The 16,351-nt window shown below is 44.0% G+C and overlaps 1 protein-coding gene across 9 annotated transcripts in view; it reads right to left on the minus strand.

The window, feature by feature from the left end:
- SCMH1 (Scm polycomb group protein homolog 1) overlaps positions 1 to 16,351 on the minus strand; it is a 193,435-nt gene that overhangs the window by 16,349 nt on the left and 160,735 nt on the right. For all 9 annotated transcript variants that reach the window (XM_060089621.1, XM_060089622.1, XM_060089628.1 and 6 more), the window contains 2 exons: positions 11,249 to 11,449; positions 8,919 to 9,110 (listed from right to left, as the gene is read on the minus strand). In XM_060089621.1, the coding sequence (XP_059945604.1) occupies positions 8,919 to 9,110; positions 11,249 to 11,449 (393 nt within the window). The remainder of the gene's footprint in view (positions 1 to 8,918; positions 9,111 to 11,248; positions 11,450 to 16,351) is intronic.

Genomic DNA, 16,351 nt, shown 5'->3' on the forward strand with positions numbered 1-16,351 from the left:
ATGGAAACACAAAAGACCCCGAATAGCCAAAGCAATCTTGAGAACGAAAAATGGAGCTGGAGGAATCAGGCTCCCTGACTTCAGACTATACTACAAAGCTACAGTAATCAAGACAGTATGGTACTGGCACAAAAACAGAAAGATAGATCAATGGAACAGGATAGAAAGCCCAGAGATAAACCCACGCACATATGGTCACCTTATCTTTGATAAAGGAGACAGGAATGTACAGTGGAGAAAGGACAGTCTCTTCAATAAGTGGTGCTGGGAAAACTGGATAGGGACATGTAGAAGTATGAGATTAGATCACTCCCTAACACCATACACAAAAATAAGCTCAAAATGGATTAAAGACCTAAATGTAAGGCCAGACACTATCAAACTCTTAGAGGAAAACATAGGCAGAACACTCTATGACATAAATCACAGCAAGATCCTTTTTGACCCACCTCCTAGAGAAATGGAAATAAAGACAAAAATAAACACATGGGACCTAATGAAACTTAAAAGCTTTTGCACAGCAAAGGAAACCATAAACAAGACCAAAAGACAACCCTCAGAATGGGAGAAAATACTTGCAAATGAAGCAACTGACAAAGGATTAATCTCCAAAATTTATAAGCAGCTCATGCAGCTCAATAACAAAAAAACAAACAACCCAATCCAAAAATGGGCAGAAGACCTAAATAGACATTTCTCCAAAGAAGATATACAGACTGCCAACAAACACATGAAAGGATGCTCAACATCTTTACTCATTAGAGAAATGCAAATCAAAACTACAATGAGATATCATCTCACACCAGTCAGAATGACCATCATCAAAAAATCTAGAAACAATAAATGCTGGAGAGGGTGTGGAAAAAAGGGAACCCTCTTGCACTGCTGGTGGGAATGTGAATTGGTACAGCCACTATGGAGAACGGTATGGAGGTTCCTTAAAAAACTACAAATAGAACTACCATATGACCCAGCAATCCCACTACTGGGCATATATCCTGAGAAAACCATAATTCAAAAAGAGACATGTACCAAAATGTTCATAGCAGCCCTATTTACAATAGCCCGGAGATGGAAACAACCTAAGTGTCCATCATCGGATGAATGGGTAAAGAAGATGTGGCACATATATACAGTGGAATATTACTCAGCCATAAAAAGAAATGAAATTGAGCTATTTGTAATGAGGTGGATGGACCTAGAGTCTGTCATACAGAGTGAAGTAAGTCAGAAAGAGAAAGACAAATACTGTATGCTGACACATATATATGGAATTTAAGAAAAAAAATGTCATGAAGAACATAGGGGTAAGACAGGAATAAAGACACAGACCTACTAGAGAATGGACTTGAGGATATGGGGAGGGGGAAGGGTAAGCTGTGACAAAGTGAAAGAGCGGCATGGACATATATACACTACCAAACATAAGGTAGATAGCTAGTGGGAAGCAGCCGCATAGCACAGGGAGATCAGCTCGGTGCTTTGTGACCGCCTGGAGGGGTGGGATAGGGAGGGTGGGAGAGAGACACAAAAGGGAGGGGATATGGGAACATATGTATATGTATAACTGATTAAATTTGTTATAAAGCAAAAAATAAAAAAAATTAAAAATAAATAAATAAATAAATAAAAATAAAAACAAAACAACAAAAAAAGAAAAGACAAAATATATAAAATAAGTTTTCAGACACTGAGCATTATATAGTACAGGATAGAGACTCCTGAAAGAGGGGAAACAAATGAGATGAGCCCTAGGCTTGCTCCCAGCTTACTGTGTGGAGAGCTTCCTGGCTACAGTGCAGCGAGGGGAAGATCAGACAGTGCCCAGTGATCTCCCTGAGTTGAGGAGTTGGAGCTGAGAGTCCAGGTAGAACATGGCAGCTAAAGTTCATAGGCCAGAGTACTGGAGAGGTGATTATAACTGTATTTCATATATTCAAGAAGGTAAAGCAAAGGCTGAGCAGGTTAAGCAGACACTGAAGATATAAAAAGACCCATACTGAACTTCTAAAAATGAAAATACAATGTTTGAGATGAAAAATACATGGGATGGATTAATAGTAGATTAGACACTGCCAAAGAAAAGATCAGCTAACTTAACCATATCTGTAGAGTTTACCCAAAGTAAAACACAGAAAAAGGGCTAAAAAATATTTTAAAAGCATCAGTAAACTGTGGGAAAATTTCAGGAGGATTAATATATGTCTAATTGGAGTCCCCAAAGGAGACGTGACAAAATATATATGAAGAGCGAATGGCAGAAATTTTTTCAAATTTGATGTAAATGACAAACCCTCATATCCAAGAAGCTCAGTTAACCCCAAGCACAAGAGGCATGAAGTAAACCTCACCAAAGTACAGCATAATCAAATTGCTTAAAACCAATGATAAACAGAAAACCTAAAAAGCATCCAGAGGGAAAAGACGAATGAATAGAATAGACCAAAGATATGAATGACAGAAGACTTCTCATCAGAGACAACGCTAACCAGAAGACAGTAGAGCCACATCTTTAGCATGCTGAACAACAAAAAAGTCAACCTGGAATTCTAAACTCAACACAAGTGCCTTTCAAAAACATAGACACAAAAGACCTTTTTCAAAGCAACAAAAGCTGGAAGAACTCAACTACAGTAGACATGACTAAGAGAAATGTTACAGAAAGCCCTTTAGGCAGAGAGAAGATGATGGTATGAAATGGCTCTACACTAAAGAATGAAGAGTAGCAGAAATGGTAACTATAAATGGGTAAATATAAAACAATTTTTTCTTATTTGAAAAAAATCTTTAAAAGGTAAAGACCTGTTTAAAGTAAAATAGTAACAATGTAAAGTGGGATTTATAAAATATGTAAAAGTAAAATGGATAATAACAATAGCATAAAGGCCAGGAGGTGAGAAGCATACTGTTTTAAGGTTCTTATACTATATGTAAAGGGATATGATTATTACTTTAAAGTAGATGGTGATATGTTAAAACAAATGTATAATACAAACTAAAGCAGCCACTAAAATAACAAAACAAAGAGTTATAGCTGACAAGTCAACAAAAGAAATAGAATAGAATCATTAAAAAACTGGATTAATCCACAGGAAGGCAGAAAAAAGGAAAAAGGGAACATAGAACAGATGGAACAAATCTCTCCACCCACAGCTTTTCCCTTTGTTCTTTGAGTTGCTGAAAGTATAGATCTGGGCTAGCTGGTACTTTCTTTTAGATAATTACACTAATGGTTCTTTTTGGTATGAAAGGCAAGGTCTGGGCATTGTGTAGAAGGGGAAAGCTGAGAAAAAAGCAAACAAAATTATTTTGCACCATAAATTAATTTGAAGTTGCCTGCTGATAGCTTGGAAGGGAGGAGGTATGGGATGGAGGGAACAGAGAAATCAGAGGGCAAAGGGAATTCCTCCAAATCTAGAATGGGTTGCAGAAAATGGCAATAGGCGGAGGCCTAAGGTGAAAGAGGCCAGTAAGATATTTGCTGTAACATCTGATAAACACTAAAACAAAAATGTTAAATTGCTTCCTTTCCTTTGTGGTAAGTATCCTTCTTTCTACCCACAACTTCAGTACAAGTCTAGTACACCTAACAGACTTATGTTGGTTTCTCCTTAGGGAACTGAAGGATGAGGAGCTGGATCAAACTGTTGGGGCAAAGCACTGTAGGAGAGACCATTAACTACAGGAACTGACAGGGGAAAAAGGGATTAAGAACCGACTCAGAAGCAGGAATTCTGAGCTAGAAGTCTGCACTACGACGAGGAAAATGTAACCTCATCCTGGGTTATGTGGGATGGGTGTGGGGGGGTGTCATTTAATTTTATTTAGATTTGGATATCAAAGGAAAGGACAATCCCCAACTCTTGGAGGCCCTGCAGAATTCAAAAACCTCCAACTGGTTTCCTGGCCCACCTCTTGCTCTACTCCAACTATTTTCCCACACAGTAAGTACCCTGAGTGAGCTTTTTTTTTTGCGGTACGCGGGCCTCTCACTGTTGTGGCCTCTCCCGTTGCGGAGCACAGTCTCCGGACGCGCAGGCTCAGCGGCCATGGCTCACGGGCCCAGCTGCTCCACGGCATGTGGGATCTTCCCAGACCAGGGCACGAACCCATGTCCCCTGCATCGGCAGGCGGACTCTCAACCACTGCGCCACCAGGGAAGCCCCTGAGTGAGCCTTTGAAAACACAAATCTGATTATGTTATTTCCATAACACAGTCATGGCTTTAAATACTTCAATGGGTCCTCACTGCTCAAACAGATATAAAGTCTGTAACCTGGTCAATTAGACCTTTTCTGCCTGGGCCTTTGCTACCACTCCAGCCTCACTGCTCACATTCTTCTTTTCTACACTGTATTTCTGAAACAAGTCAGGTTTCCTCTTGCCCCTCACAGTCTCACACGCTCAGTCAACAAGAACATTCTTCATCATCCCCTCTTCCATCTCTTCGGATCTGTGGCATCTTTACCTCATTATCTTACTCCTTCAGGTCCAAGTGTATATATCATTTCTTCTGGAAGGTCTTCCCTGACACACCGGGTTTGAACTCTTGAACTCTGAACTTGTTCCATTAAAGCACTCATCACCATGAATTAATCTGTTTGCTTATTTGTTCATATTCTTTACCAGGCCGTAAACTCTGTGGGTGTAATGACCTTGACTCCTAGTTTACAACGGAACCCTCTATACCTAAATCAGAGCTGTCAATAAATACTGGGTTGACTGACTGTCTGACCGAATAATGGAATCACTACAGTTTCAATTAATTATAAACATTTGAGTCTTCTTAAAACTCTGACAGGGTTTCCCTGGTGGCGCAGTGGTTGGGGGTCCGCCTGCCGATGCAGGGAACACGGGTTCGTGCCCCGGTCCAGGAAGATCCCACATGCCATGGAGCGGCTGGGCCCGTGAGCCATGGCCGCTGAGCCTGCGCGTCCGGAGCCTGTGCTCCACAACGGGAGAGGCCACAACAGTGAGAGGCCCGTGTACCGCAAAAAACAAAACAAAACAAAACAAAAAAACAAAAAAAACCCCTCTGACAGTTCTATGAGGAAACCTTGTGTGGGAATGAAGGGGCATCCTAAGAAATTATGAGGTCTTATCTGGCTTTTATTCTGTGATTTTTGGGGTTTTGTCAGGAGAACCACTTTATAACCAGCTTAGAAGACCTGGATGGAACTGGAAAGACAGGGACGAGGAACTCATTGTCATGGGACAAATGAACTACTTCCTTCAGCAGAGAGGAAACAGCAGGCCCAGAGGTGAATGCTTCAACTACAACTAACATTAATAGTCACTGGGATCAGCTAAATTAATACCATCTCCTGCTTAATACCATTAGTTTTTAGAGGACCAGAAAGAGCTCCTTCTCACTTAATCTTTACAGGCCTCGTACTTGATCCAGCCACGTGTGCAGTTCTTAAGAAGGGACTCTGAGCTGCCATTGCCTCCCTGAGGGATCCTTCCCTGACCTCTTCTTTCACCTTACTCCTTGCTCGTCACTCCTGGCTGGGCCAGAGTACCTTTGGTTCCATGCTCTTACCACATACATGTTTACCTGTATCTCCTCTCTGAGCTGGGAACTCTTTTAGAGCAGGGATTGAGCCTGTTTTCTCTCTGTCTCCCCAGAGTCCAGTACAGGATGTAGCACAGAGTAAGTATTTGATAAATGTTTGATGATCTGAACCAAAACAACTGGGCTGAATTCTTTAAAATGCCAATGTCATATCATGGAAGGTAGATAAAAAAGGCTGGAAAATTGCTCTAGATAAAAGAAAACTAAAGAGACAGGGTAGCTAAATGCAGTGGATCACCCTTCACTGGATCTTGGATTAGGAAAAAAAAAAAGCTACAAAGGACATTACTGGGACAACTGGGGAAATCTGAATATGGACTATATGTATCAGCTAGTAGATTTTATTAATGTTAAACTTCTCGAGAATGATAATAGTATTGTGTTCCTTGTTCCTAGGAGATACATACAAAAGTGTTTAAGGATCAAGTCTCTCATCTGCACTTAACTCTCAAATGGTTCAGTAAATAAACAAAAAGTATACAGAAACGCATACATGTATATATACTTAGAGAAACAGATAAAGTAAATACTGAAAAAAGCTAAGTGCAAATCTAGGTGAAGAGTACATGGCTGTTCACTGTGCTACTGTACAACTTTTCTATAAGTTTGAAATTTTTCAAAATAAAACACTGGAGGATAAAACTAAGTCTCAACTTAGGTAAGGAAGCCTAATGGGATGTACACTTGGTGACTATTTGCTATATTGGAAATGTGTAGTCAGTTACCTTTCTCAGAAATGGGTAGGGTAGTGTGGAGACAGGGCTGTAGGAAAGAAAGAGGGGGCTGGTAAGCTCCTGGATAAGAGAGGTGGTATCTTCAGATGTGGAACTAGCAGAAGCGTGTAGCCGGGCAGAAGGGTGGGAGTAACAAACACCAGATCCAAAGGGCAAAGCAAAAGAAAGCCCTTATGCACATCAAGCTCTTTGGCAGAGGTCTGAGTAACTAATCAGAAAACTGTAGGAAATGAAAAATGATCAGAGGTGGAGCAAAGGGTCAGTAAGTTGGGAGGGAGGGAGGGAGGCAAGCAGAAAAGATAAGCGAGGGAGCACAGAAGAGTTAGAAATCTAGGCAAAGGTCTAGTTTGTCTGGGCAGAGTTAAAACATCTCAGGGAAGCAAACAGAAACTAGGGTGAGAGCAGCCAAGTTGCTGAGCACCCACTATGAGAAACAGAGGTTAGAGAGCATAGGAGAGCACAGAGAGTTGGCTGAATCTGTCTGAAAAAGAGGGAAGGGAAGGGGGGCGGCCAATGCAGAAGGTGATAATCCTGGTCTTTGTCTCTTCTTAGCTGGTGAGGCAAGAAGGAAGAGTGGCTAAAGCCTGCTTCCTCTTATCTGGTAGTTGAATCAGAGAGATGCAAACTGGAACAGAATTCCCAGGAAAGGTCACGCGCCCCAATCCCAAACTATCATCACGACTGCAGGCCCATGATGTATACCCCTACCAGCCTCTGCATGCTGCTACCAGTGCATTTCTCTTGGTTGTTAGCGGTGTTATTGCATTTAAGAATTCTGGGGCTTCCCTGGTGGCGCAGTGGTTAAGAATCCTCCTGCCAACTCAGGGGACACAGGTTCGAGCCCTGGTCCGGGAAGATCCCACATGCCATGGAGCAACTAAGCCCGTGCGCCACAACTACTGAGCCTGCGCTCTAGAGCCCGCAAGCTCCAACTACTGAGCCCGCGTGCCATAACTACTGAAGCCCACGTGCCTAGAGCCAGTGCTCCACAAGAGAAGCCACCGCAATGAGAAGCCCGCGCACTGCAACGAAGAGTAGCCCCCGCTTACCGCAACTAGAGAAAGCCCGTGCGCAGCAACAAAGACCCAACGCAGCCAAAAATAAAATAAATAAATTACTTAAAAAAAAAAAGATAAAGGAATGCTTAAAAAAAAAGAATTCTGAGTTCCTATTTCTTTGATCAATCTCTCTTTAGACTAGCAGCTACATTCATGGACATGCTACCCTCTCTCGTGTATCCATTCTTCCAGAATCTCAGGTAGGGCTAATTTTAATTATTGAAGTGCAGCTCAGAGTTCCTGAATGCCAGCAGCAGGGGATATGTAACAACCTGCCTTTGTGTGCACCAACTCCACCATGCCCAGCCGAGACTCCCAGGGCAATATCCTAACTACAAGTAAGAATGCCCTTTTCTGTTCTCAGAGAGTGTGACGCTGAAAGAAAGCAATCTAGAGTAGGTCAGCTGAGAAGTTCCCTCTGAAGAAAAGGGTCAGTGAGAGGGTCACAGATATGTCTGCAAGGACCACATGGTAGGGCCCCCAGAAGGAGCGTCTGAAATTCAGGCATCCTTTTGCCCTGCCTGCAAGTCATATAAGCAATTCTCCTTTGGGTGCAGCAGTACAGATAGAGGCGATGGATGGGGGGTGCTGGGTGAGCAGTCACTTCCCCAGCACATTCTTCCACAAGTGGCACTTTTATCAGGAGTGATTCTGACAATGATGAAAAGACAACAGGGAAGACAGTGTGGGAACAAGACTTGTGCAGGTCGGAAGGGAGCACCTTTCAGAGTTACGCTCCCCCACCACCAGGCAGCACAGCCCCAGCGCTGACAGCACTGCCTCTCTATTCCTCTGGCCAGGACAAGGTCCACAGGACTCTGTTAAAGAGCCTTTCCTCCCTCTCGCCATAATGACCTACCTTGCTACGTTTAAGGCCAAGCTTCCCTTCCCTCCCTGTTGTTCTGTGTCCTGTGCTCCAGATTAGAGATGCTGAGTTCCATTCACTCAAACCTCTCTCAGAAGTGCTTAGTCACGGATCCGGCCACGTGGCATCCGCTTTCCCGTTGTGGGTCTGGTATGTTAACTAAGAAAGTTATTTTCCAGCCTAGTTAGAAACAGCAGGAACTTGAATTGACTTGCTAGATTGGCGGTGCTGGAGGAGTTATGGCCACATGCCAAAGGAAAGAGTGGATGGCCAATCACCCGGGAGCAGATTTCTCAATCTGTAGCCTGAAACTAAACCTTCCTGCTGGCGAGGGAGTTCTATGTTAGGCCTTTGTTGCCAGATTCACACAGAGAGATGTCCTGTGACTTCACGGTGGCTCCACATGCAGATTCAGGAGAATCATGAACCACCATTATTTTAGGGATAAAAATCCAGAGCAAAGAGAGTTAATCCTAAAGATAGCAGACAAGATCCTGAAGAGACAGTAAAGATGAGAGGAGACCAAAAAGTGCCAGACACGGCAAAGTTAAGGGACAAAAAACCAGATCTTGGGGTAGTAGGTGCCAGGCTAGCAGGTCTGAGGGCTGGCCCTGGGCCCTTGCTGCTGCTGCTACTGCTACTACCCTGCCCCCCTTTCTTAGCCCAGACCCCATCCCAGCTCCTACCTGGTAGGTACCTGTCGTGGCTGTGGCTGTACTCTGTGGTGGTGAGTGACAAGTGAGTCTGTGTAAAGGGCTGGTTGCCAAACAGATTGTCACTGCGAAGGTTGTGGCAGAGTTTCTCCAGGAAGCGGAGGACGTAGGTGATGCTGTTGACGGCTGGGAGGTTGAGGGTGTGCTGCTCACGGTCAAACACGGCTGTGGAGTTAAGCGAACAGGGCTGAGTGCGTCAGCTCCTCAGCTCAGCAGTGCAGGCAGGGCAGGAGTCCAGCCCACTGCTTGCCTCAAGCTTCCCTGGTTACACAGAGTGCCCAGGTTTCCTCCCTCTTTCCCTTCCCTTCCCCTCCCCTCCCTCCCTTGAGGGTTTGATTTTTGCCTCCAACTCCAGGGCTTGCAATGATGGGAGTGGCCAGGGCAGGTCTGTTGCACCTGGGGCTCTGGAATGATTTTACTTAGCCTGTGAAACAACCGTGAACATAATTCTATCTGCTCCATCAGTTGGCTGGGCCTCCTTCAGGAAATCTGTTCACTTGGGGTTCCATTTCCATAAGAATTGCCCAAGAACAGAGAAGCTGGGCAGAAGAGGAGAATACAGCCATTGCCAGCAATGGCTGAGGCGTACAATGTGATCTGGATAAGGGCAACTAGAATTTCGGCAACATTTGGAACTATTCCATGCCTGTTTTTTTTTTTTAAACTTCCCACCTATTTCTATTCAAAATGTATCTGTATAATCCTTAACAAGCAAAAGGCCTCTACATCTGTCTCTGAGGGCAGGAAGGAAATGGGGAGATAGGTCATTCTCAGGAACCAGTTTTGGGGCAGAGGAAGAACCCTAGAGAAGGTGTGGGTGAGAGCTGCTAAAGAAAAGTGGTAAAGAAAGCCAGGTCCCTGTAGACTGCTGCACAGAAGCAAAGGAGAGGCCAGGCAGAGGCCTCAGCCTCAGAAGGAAAGGGAGGCTTGATTTCCCATGCAGTTTTCAGCCTTTTATAGCAATTCTTTCCCTGCCTGCCTCCATCCTCCATGCAGCCAATTACTCCCTCGTCCGGGCTCCCACACCACCCTGCATGCATTTCTCACATATTATATAACACCTCCCACAGTTAGCTGTGAGCTAGTCTTTCTTTTCCATCAGGGCAGAGCCTGAGCATGTCATCTTTTCTTCCCTTCCCCTGGCCAGTGTCTGGCAATAACCTCTAACACAGAGTAAGGACTCAATGAATGTTTGCTAAAAGGTGGTATTTATAGGGCCTTCCATGTCAGCTGGGTTTCCTGAGGCTGGATACTGCAACTAGTTAGAGGGCAGGGGCAGGAGATTACGGAGTAGTGTACAATTAAGACTGAAAGGCTGGGGCTTCCCTGGTGGCGCAGTGGTTAAGAATCCACCTGCCAATGCCAGGGGACACGGGTGAGAGCCCTGGTCTGGGAAGATCCCACATGCCGTGGAGCAACTAAGCCCGTGCGCCACAACTACTGAACCTGTGCTCTAGAGCCCGAGAGCCATAGCTACTGAAGCCCGCACGCCTAGAGCCCGTGCTCTGCAACAAGAGAAGCCACCGCAGTGAGAAGCCCATGCACCGCAATGAAGAGTAGCCCCCACTCGCCCCAACTAGAGAAAGACCACACGCAGCAATGAAGACCCAATGCAGCCAAAAATAAATAAATAAAATAAATAAATTTATTAAAAAAAAGATTGAAAGGCTCTAGGTCAAGTCTTCACAGGTTTGGTGGGTAAGAATGGGGTTTTGGACTTAGGAAACCTGAAACAGAGCAGGGCACAGCAGAAAAAGTCACTATTCTCAGTGAAAACAAACAAACCAAAAAACCATACACTGTGCAACTGACTCAAACTCTCATAGCAGGAAAGAGAGGGATGATTCTTCCCACTCTGCCCTGAGATTCAGTTCCCCTATATCAGGGCTGGCTTAGGACTGGGAAGCTAAGGAGTCAAAAGAATGAGAGAAAAGTTCTGTGGTTCCCTGAAGCCAGCTAGGAGGCTATGGCAGTCTGGAGAAACTCTACTGTTTCCACAATACAGCCTCCTCTGGATTTTTTCTTGTGATCATCTTTAAAGCAACACAGCCATATATTTTCTGTATGGGAGAGGCTAGGCAGGGAGACAGAGTCTGCGTGGGTATTCTACTTGGCAGCGATATGCAGAAGACCTGGAGGGGCTCTGGGAGTTGAAAATGAGGACTCTCTGAGAAATGGAATACTTTCATATTTCTCCAGAGCCTACAGGTGTGAAGTAGAAACCAGGATGCCTTGCTAGGAATTAGCCAGTTGAAAAGGCCCGCCCCTCTGACTAGGAGCCATACCAGCCCAGGGGTGCTTACCTGAGATAACTGCACCACCGTGACCCTGTTTGAGGAAGCCGAAGACGGTTTTCTGGTGATAAGCACAGTCGATGCAAGCCTGCACAGCCTGCTGCAACACCACGGAGGCTTGGGCTGGCCCAAAATGGTCAGGGAGCTGCTGGACCTTCTTCTTATCTAAGTGGGGGCCTGTGCTGCCATTCTTGTTCAAGTAAATACAAACTGCAGGAGACAAAGAATCAAAGCAGCTTATAGAGTAACCAGGGTAGAGAAGTCAGACAACAGTGCTCTCTTCGTCTTTCATACCCTGGCTCTGGTCTCTACGGGATTCCCAGCTGCTAAGTTGTGCAGCACCGTGGGAGGGGGTAGAGGGTGGCTGTACCCAGCTGCTGCCAGCCCAACGGCATGACCACAGCTCTGGGAACGCAGCCTGCTGGGAGAACAGCCCAGACCAGCCAAGGCACAGAACTTGCACTTTGTCTTCTGTACGCTGAAAAGAAGACCTAAGCAATTTTCCAGATGTATGTACTTTCATTTTCGGTCCTTGGTTGCCTTACATATTCTTGGTACCTCTTACATGCTCTGTGTATGCAGCTGGGGGCTCTGGCAGTATTAGTGCTTGTGTGTGTTTGGCTTTGGACTTAGAGTGGTCAAACCACCAGTCACTTGCCTTGCCTTCCGCTCTGGGCCTTAGAGTCCCTTTGTTATCTTCTACATCAACACTCAGGCTCAAAGAAAGTAGTGAAAATAGAAGAAAACTGGAATAAAGAAAAATATGCAAAGGACCTGAGGGTCCCACCTATGTATTTCTCTGTTTCAGTAGTTTCTCCTGTCAAGACAGCTGGGCACTCTCCTAATTGCAGCCTCCCACCTGCTACTGTGCTAGGGCAGAGGCAGGGCGAGCACGGAAGAAAGAAGCAGTCCTACCCAGACTTGCTTCTTGGTCTCCAGAGAGGACCCGCAGCTGCTTGGCCAGCTACGGCATTCCTTCTGCTGACCTGACTTCTAGGCTTCCGCTTGAGTAGGGGGTACTCTGCTTCTTCACACTGTCCTGGCTCACTAACTGAAGGGCAGGAGGGCAAAAAGTCTCTTTTGTTATTAAAGGCAAAAAGATAAGAGCCGTAGCTGTGTGGGCTATGGATGGACTGCTGTCCTCTTTGGGCCTCAGGTTTGCCATCCACAAAATGGAGGGGCTGAGCCAGATGCTGTCTGAGGATTCTTCTACCGTCGTCATTCTAAACCTACGGGGAAGCAAGATGGAGAGAAGAAAACAAAAAGAGAGAGGCAGGATGTGGAAGGTGACGGCTGAAAAAGAAAGAAAGGGAAAAAAAGAAAAGGGTAAACAAGATGCACTGAAATATATATTTAACTCTTTTTTCTCTTAAAACCCACTAAAATGAGCCAGATAACAAGAAAGGAAACAATTTAAAATTCTGGAAGCTGGAAAGCAGAGTGACAAGTGGCAACTGACTCAGCAGACCCAAGAATGCTGAATCCTTAACCAAGAGTGGGGAATGATGAGAGCCAAGCTGTTCCATCTTATAATTCACAAAAGGCCCAAGAATGGGCAGGGGCCCCTGCAGGTCGGTGTGAAGGTAGACTTAATAAAAGAAGAACTGGCTGAAGCCTGTTAAGAAATGGTTAGAATTTCCATGTCATAATATGACTCTTTCATTGAAAACAAAACAAATAAAAATGAGGAACTCAAAGAGAACAGAGTAATGAAAGTAAGTGAAAACATTATGTCTGTGAAAAGACACTTATTAAAATGTTCATAGCAGGTTAGTCATAATAGCCCCAAACTAGAACCAACCCAAATGTCCATCAACAAGAGAATAGATATACAAATTGTGGTATATTTATTTACTGGAATACCACTTGGCATTAAAAAAGAATGAACTATTGACAGAATGCTTCTCAAAACATTATTTTGAGTGAAAGAAACCAAATACAAACTGGTACACACAATCTGATTCCATTTATACCTTAATTTCAGGAACAGGAAAATCTAACCTATGGTGACAGAAATCAGAATAAAGGTGAGAGTGAAGGCTGACCACAAGGAGGCATGAGGCAACGTCCAGGGTGGTGGAAACGACTCTTATCTTGACTGGGGCTGTGACTACATGGCTGCTTACATTAATTAAAACTCATCAAATTGTATATTAAGATATGTACATTTCACTGTATGTAAATTTTACTTAATTAAAGCACATAAAAAGGAAAAAATATAACCAGTTCAGTGATGATTTAAAAAAAAATTCTATATGGATTAAAAGGGTGAAATACAAAAGCCAAAGGATAAAACCTTCCAAAGACTGTGGTTCTCAGATTCTCTGACATTCCTTCCACTGATTTCTGTGATACTTGACCAATAAACTATGGTGGAAATGACACTGTGCCAGTTTCTGGGCCCAGGCCTTAAGAAACTGGCAGTTTCCACTTCTTCTTTCTTGGGACGTTCACTCTTGGAACCCAACTGGCATATGTGAGGAGGCAAAGCCACACTGTGGCGAGGTCCATATGGAGAGAAACCAACAGCCAGAGCCAACTGTCAGCTCTGTGGTGGAAGTGGATCCTCCAGTCAGGGTCAAGCCACCACAGCTGACACTGCAGGGAAGAGAGACCAGCTGTTGCCACCCAGCACTGCCCACGTTGTTGTTTTAAGCCATGAAGTTTCGCAGTGGTTTGTTATGTAGCAAAAGATTACTGGAACAGAATGTGGTATCAGAAATAGGGTGCTACAGTAACAAAAGTCCAACACACATGACATTGGCTTTGGGACTTGGAAGCAGAAAGAAGCATAAAAGGCCACAAAAAGAATGTGAGTGAAGCTGAAAGGGCCTTTAATAGAAGCCTGTAAAAGGCTGGGGTCTAAAGGATTCTGTACTAGTCTATTTTGCACTATCTCTGGCGCTATAAGTCTGAGGTGGCAATGCTTCCACCAGAATGAAACTTGGGGGGTTTTCTATGAACACTATTGAAATTTACTTCATTAGCTAAAAGCCACAATCAAAAATCTCTTGAAGATAAGACCTTCTCTACTTTGGGCTTCCTGTATAGCTGCTGTAAGACAATGCCCTTAAGGTTCGTAAAAATCTTACTGTTTAAGGAAGAGTATCTGTGAGACTTGCCCTTACGATTTTTAGAGGGGCCTTTTGGTCTGAAAGAGACTATGAAGCATAGTCTTAAATCATTCTGACATCTTAATGAAAGATTTTTATTGTCCCATTCTGGATTTGACCCTTTCTTAATTTAGAACTATTTGCCTTCTGGAGAGACTGGAAATGAGAAGCATTTCTAGACTGTGAGTCCTGGACTTTTTTATTTGCTATGTTTTTTTTTTAAGCTCATCTCTCTCACCTTACATTTTTATCATAGGCAGTGAGAAGCCAGGTGGCACTTCATTACTTTGTCTGGAAATCTCCTTATATTTCACTGAGTTCATCAGGTACATTTCCTAGTTCCATGTTACTGCAGGTGACAGTGTTATCAGACTTTCCATCACTACCTAGCAGGTGTCTCCTGTCCTCCATCTTCCAATAAGATTTTCCTCACTTTCCTTTAAGCCCTCACTGACAGCCTTCTTAAGACCTTTCAGGCTTCTATTCTCAAGTTTCTAAGAGAATCATTCTGGCAGAAGCATTGCTAGCTCAGATTAAAAGGGGCAGAGATGGTACAAAATGGAAAGAATTCTTTGGACCCCCAACCTTTTACTATCAGGAGGAAGACTGAGAAGGCAATCTCAGGTTTCCTATGGAAAAGGAAGGATGATTCAGAGGACAAAACCAAAGAGCCATGGAAACAACTCCCAGAAGGTAGTATTGGATCTAATTAAGGAATTGGCAACTTATGCCCAGCTGGATTTCAGAATTTCTATAAACCAGTAACTGCTATGTGCCTCCAGGTTTTTTCCCCTTTGAACGAACGTATCTATAAGTTATCCTATGCCTACCCCATCAGCGTATGCTGGGTATGTGGGGAGTAGACAACATGTTTCTTTAGGTCACAGGTCTTCGGTCTGAGAAGAACTACACTCAAGGAGCTATATCTGAGAAACTGTACCTGAGAGGTCTCATTTGCACCTGGATCTGACTTGGATGATGAGATACCAGATCTGGAGCCCAATGTTGTAAAGGGATGAGACCTTTAATGGGGAATCTTGCAAGGGGAAGAATAAATTTTCCAAGTGGGAAAAATGTAAATAACTTATGTCCAGAAAGTGGACTGAGGTGGTTTTAAAATATGGTCCATAATTCTTTGACCCTCCTCCCAGCAAGATGTGGGGTCTACTCCCCTTCTCTTGAATCTGGGCTCTGTGACTGCTTGATCAATAGAATATGATGGGAATGATGCTCTGTCGATTTGGGGGTCAAGCCTTAAGAAAATGGTAGCCTCCACTTCCTGTTTCTTGAGACACTTGCTCTTGGAATCCAGTCGACCTGGGATGAGGAAGCCCAAGATACCTTTTGGAGGCATCCGTGCAGAGAAGAACCAATGGCCAGCGCCAATTTTGTTAGCCGCATGAATGGATCATCTTGGAAGTGGATCCAAGAGCCCCAGTTGAATCACTTCAACTGATGCTATGTGGAAGAGAGATGAGCTGCCTCTGCTTTAATTATAGTTCAGTCGAATATACTGATAGTACCTTTTCCAGGAAGATAAAGGTTATATACTTTTTCTAATTTATGCTTATTTTCTTATTTTAAAAATCCTTCCCAATCTTAAGGTCATAAAGATATTTTTGTATATTGTCATGTTTTGGTTTTCTACTGCATCCATGATATCAGAATTAGAGGCTGAAGAAAAGATTCAGAGAAGGGTCCAGCATGGAAGGAACTTGGAAGTAGCCACTTCATCCTGACAACAAGTAAAAAGCTGAACAACCTGAAAAATCAACTATCCTTTTTAGATCCATCAGAGAACTGAGGTCACAGGGAAAACTGCTGCTCCCCACCAAGAGACAGACTGGTGAATACAGAGACTCACAATTTACTAAAAAGAAACCGCCACAGGAACTAGTGCAGAGGTAGGAAAATCTAAACTATAGAATTCTTACTGGAAGCTCAGTGTGAACAAGTCTAAGAGTTAAAAACTCCAGGGGGGATCCACTCATGGGGTGGG

This window comes from Mesoplodon densirostris, chromosome 2 (assembly GCF_025265405.1).
Source record: "Mesoplodon densirostris isolate mMesDen1 chromosome 2, mMesDen1 primary haplotype, whole genome shotgun sequence".
In the NCBI taxonomy this organism is placed as follows: domain Eukaryota; kingdom Metazoa; phylum Chordata; class Mammalia; order Artiodactyla; family Ziphiidae; genus Mesoplodon; species Mesoplodon densirostris.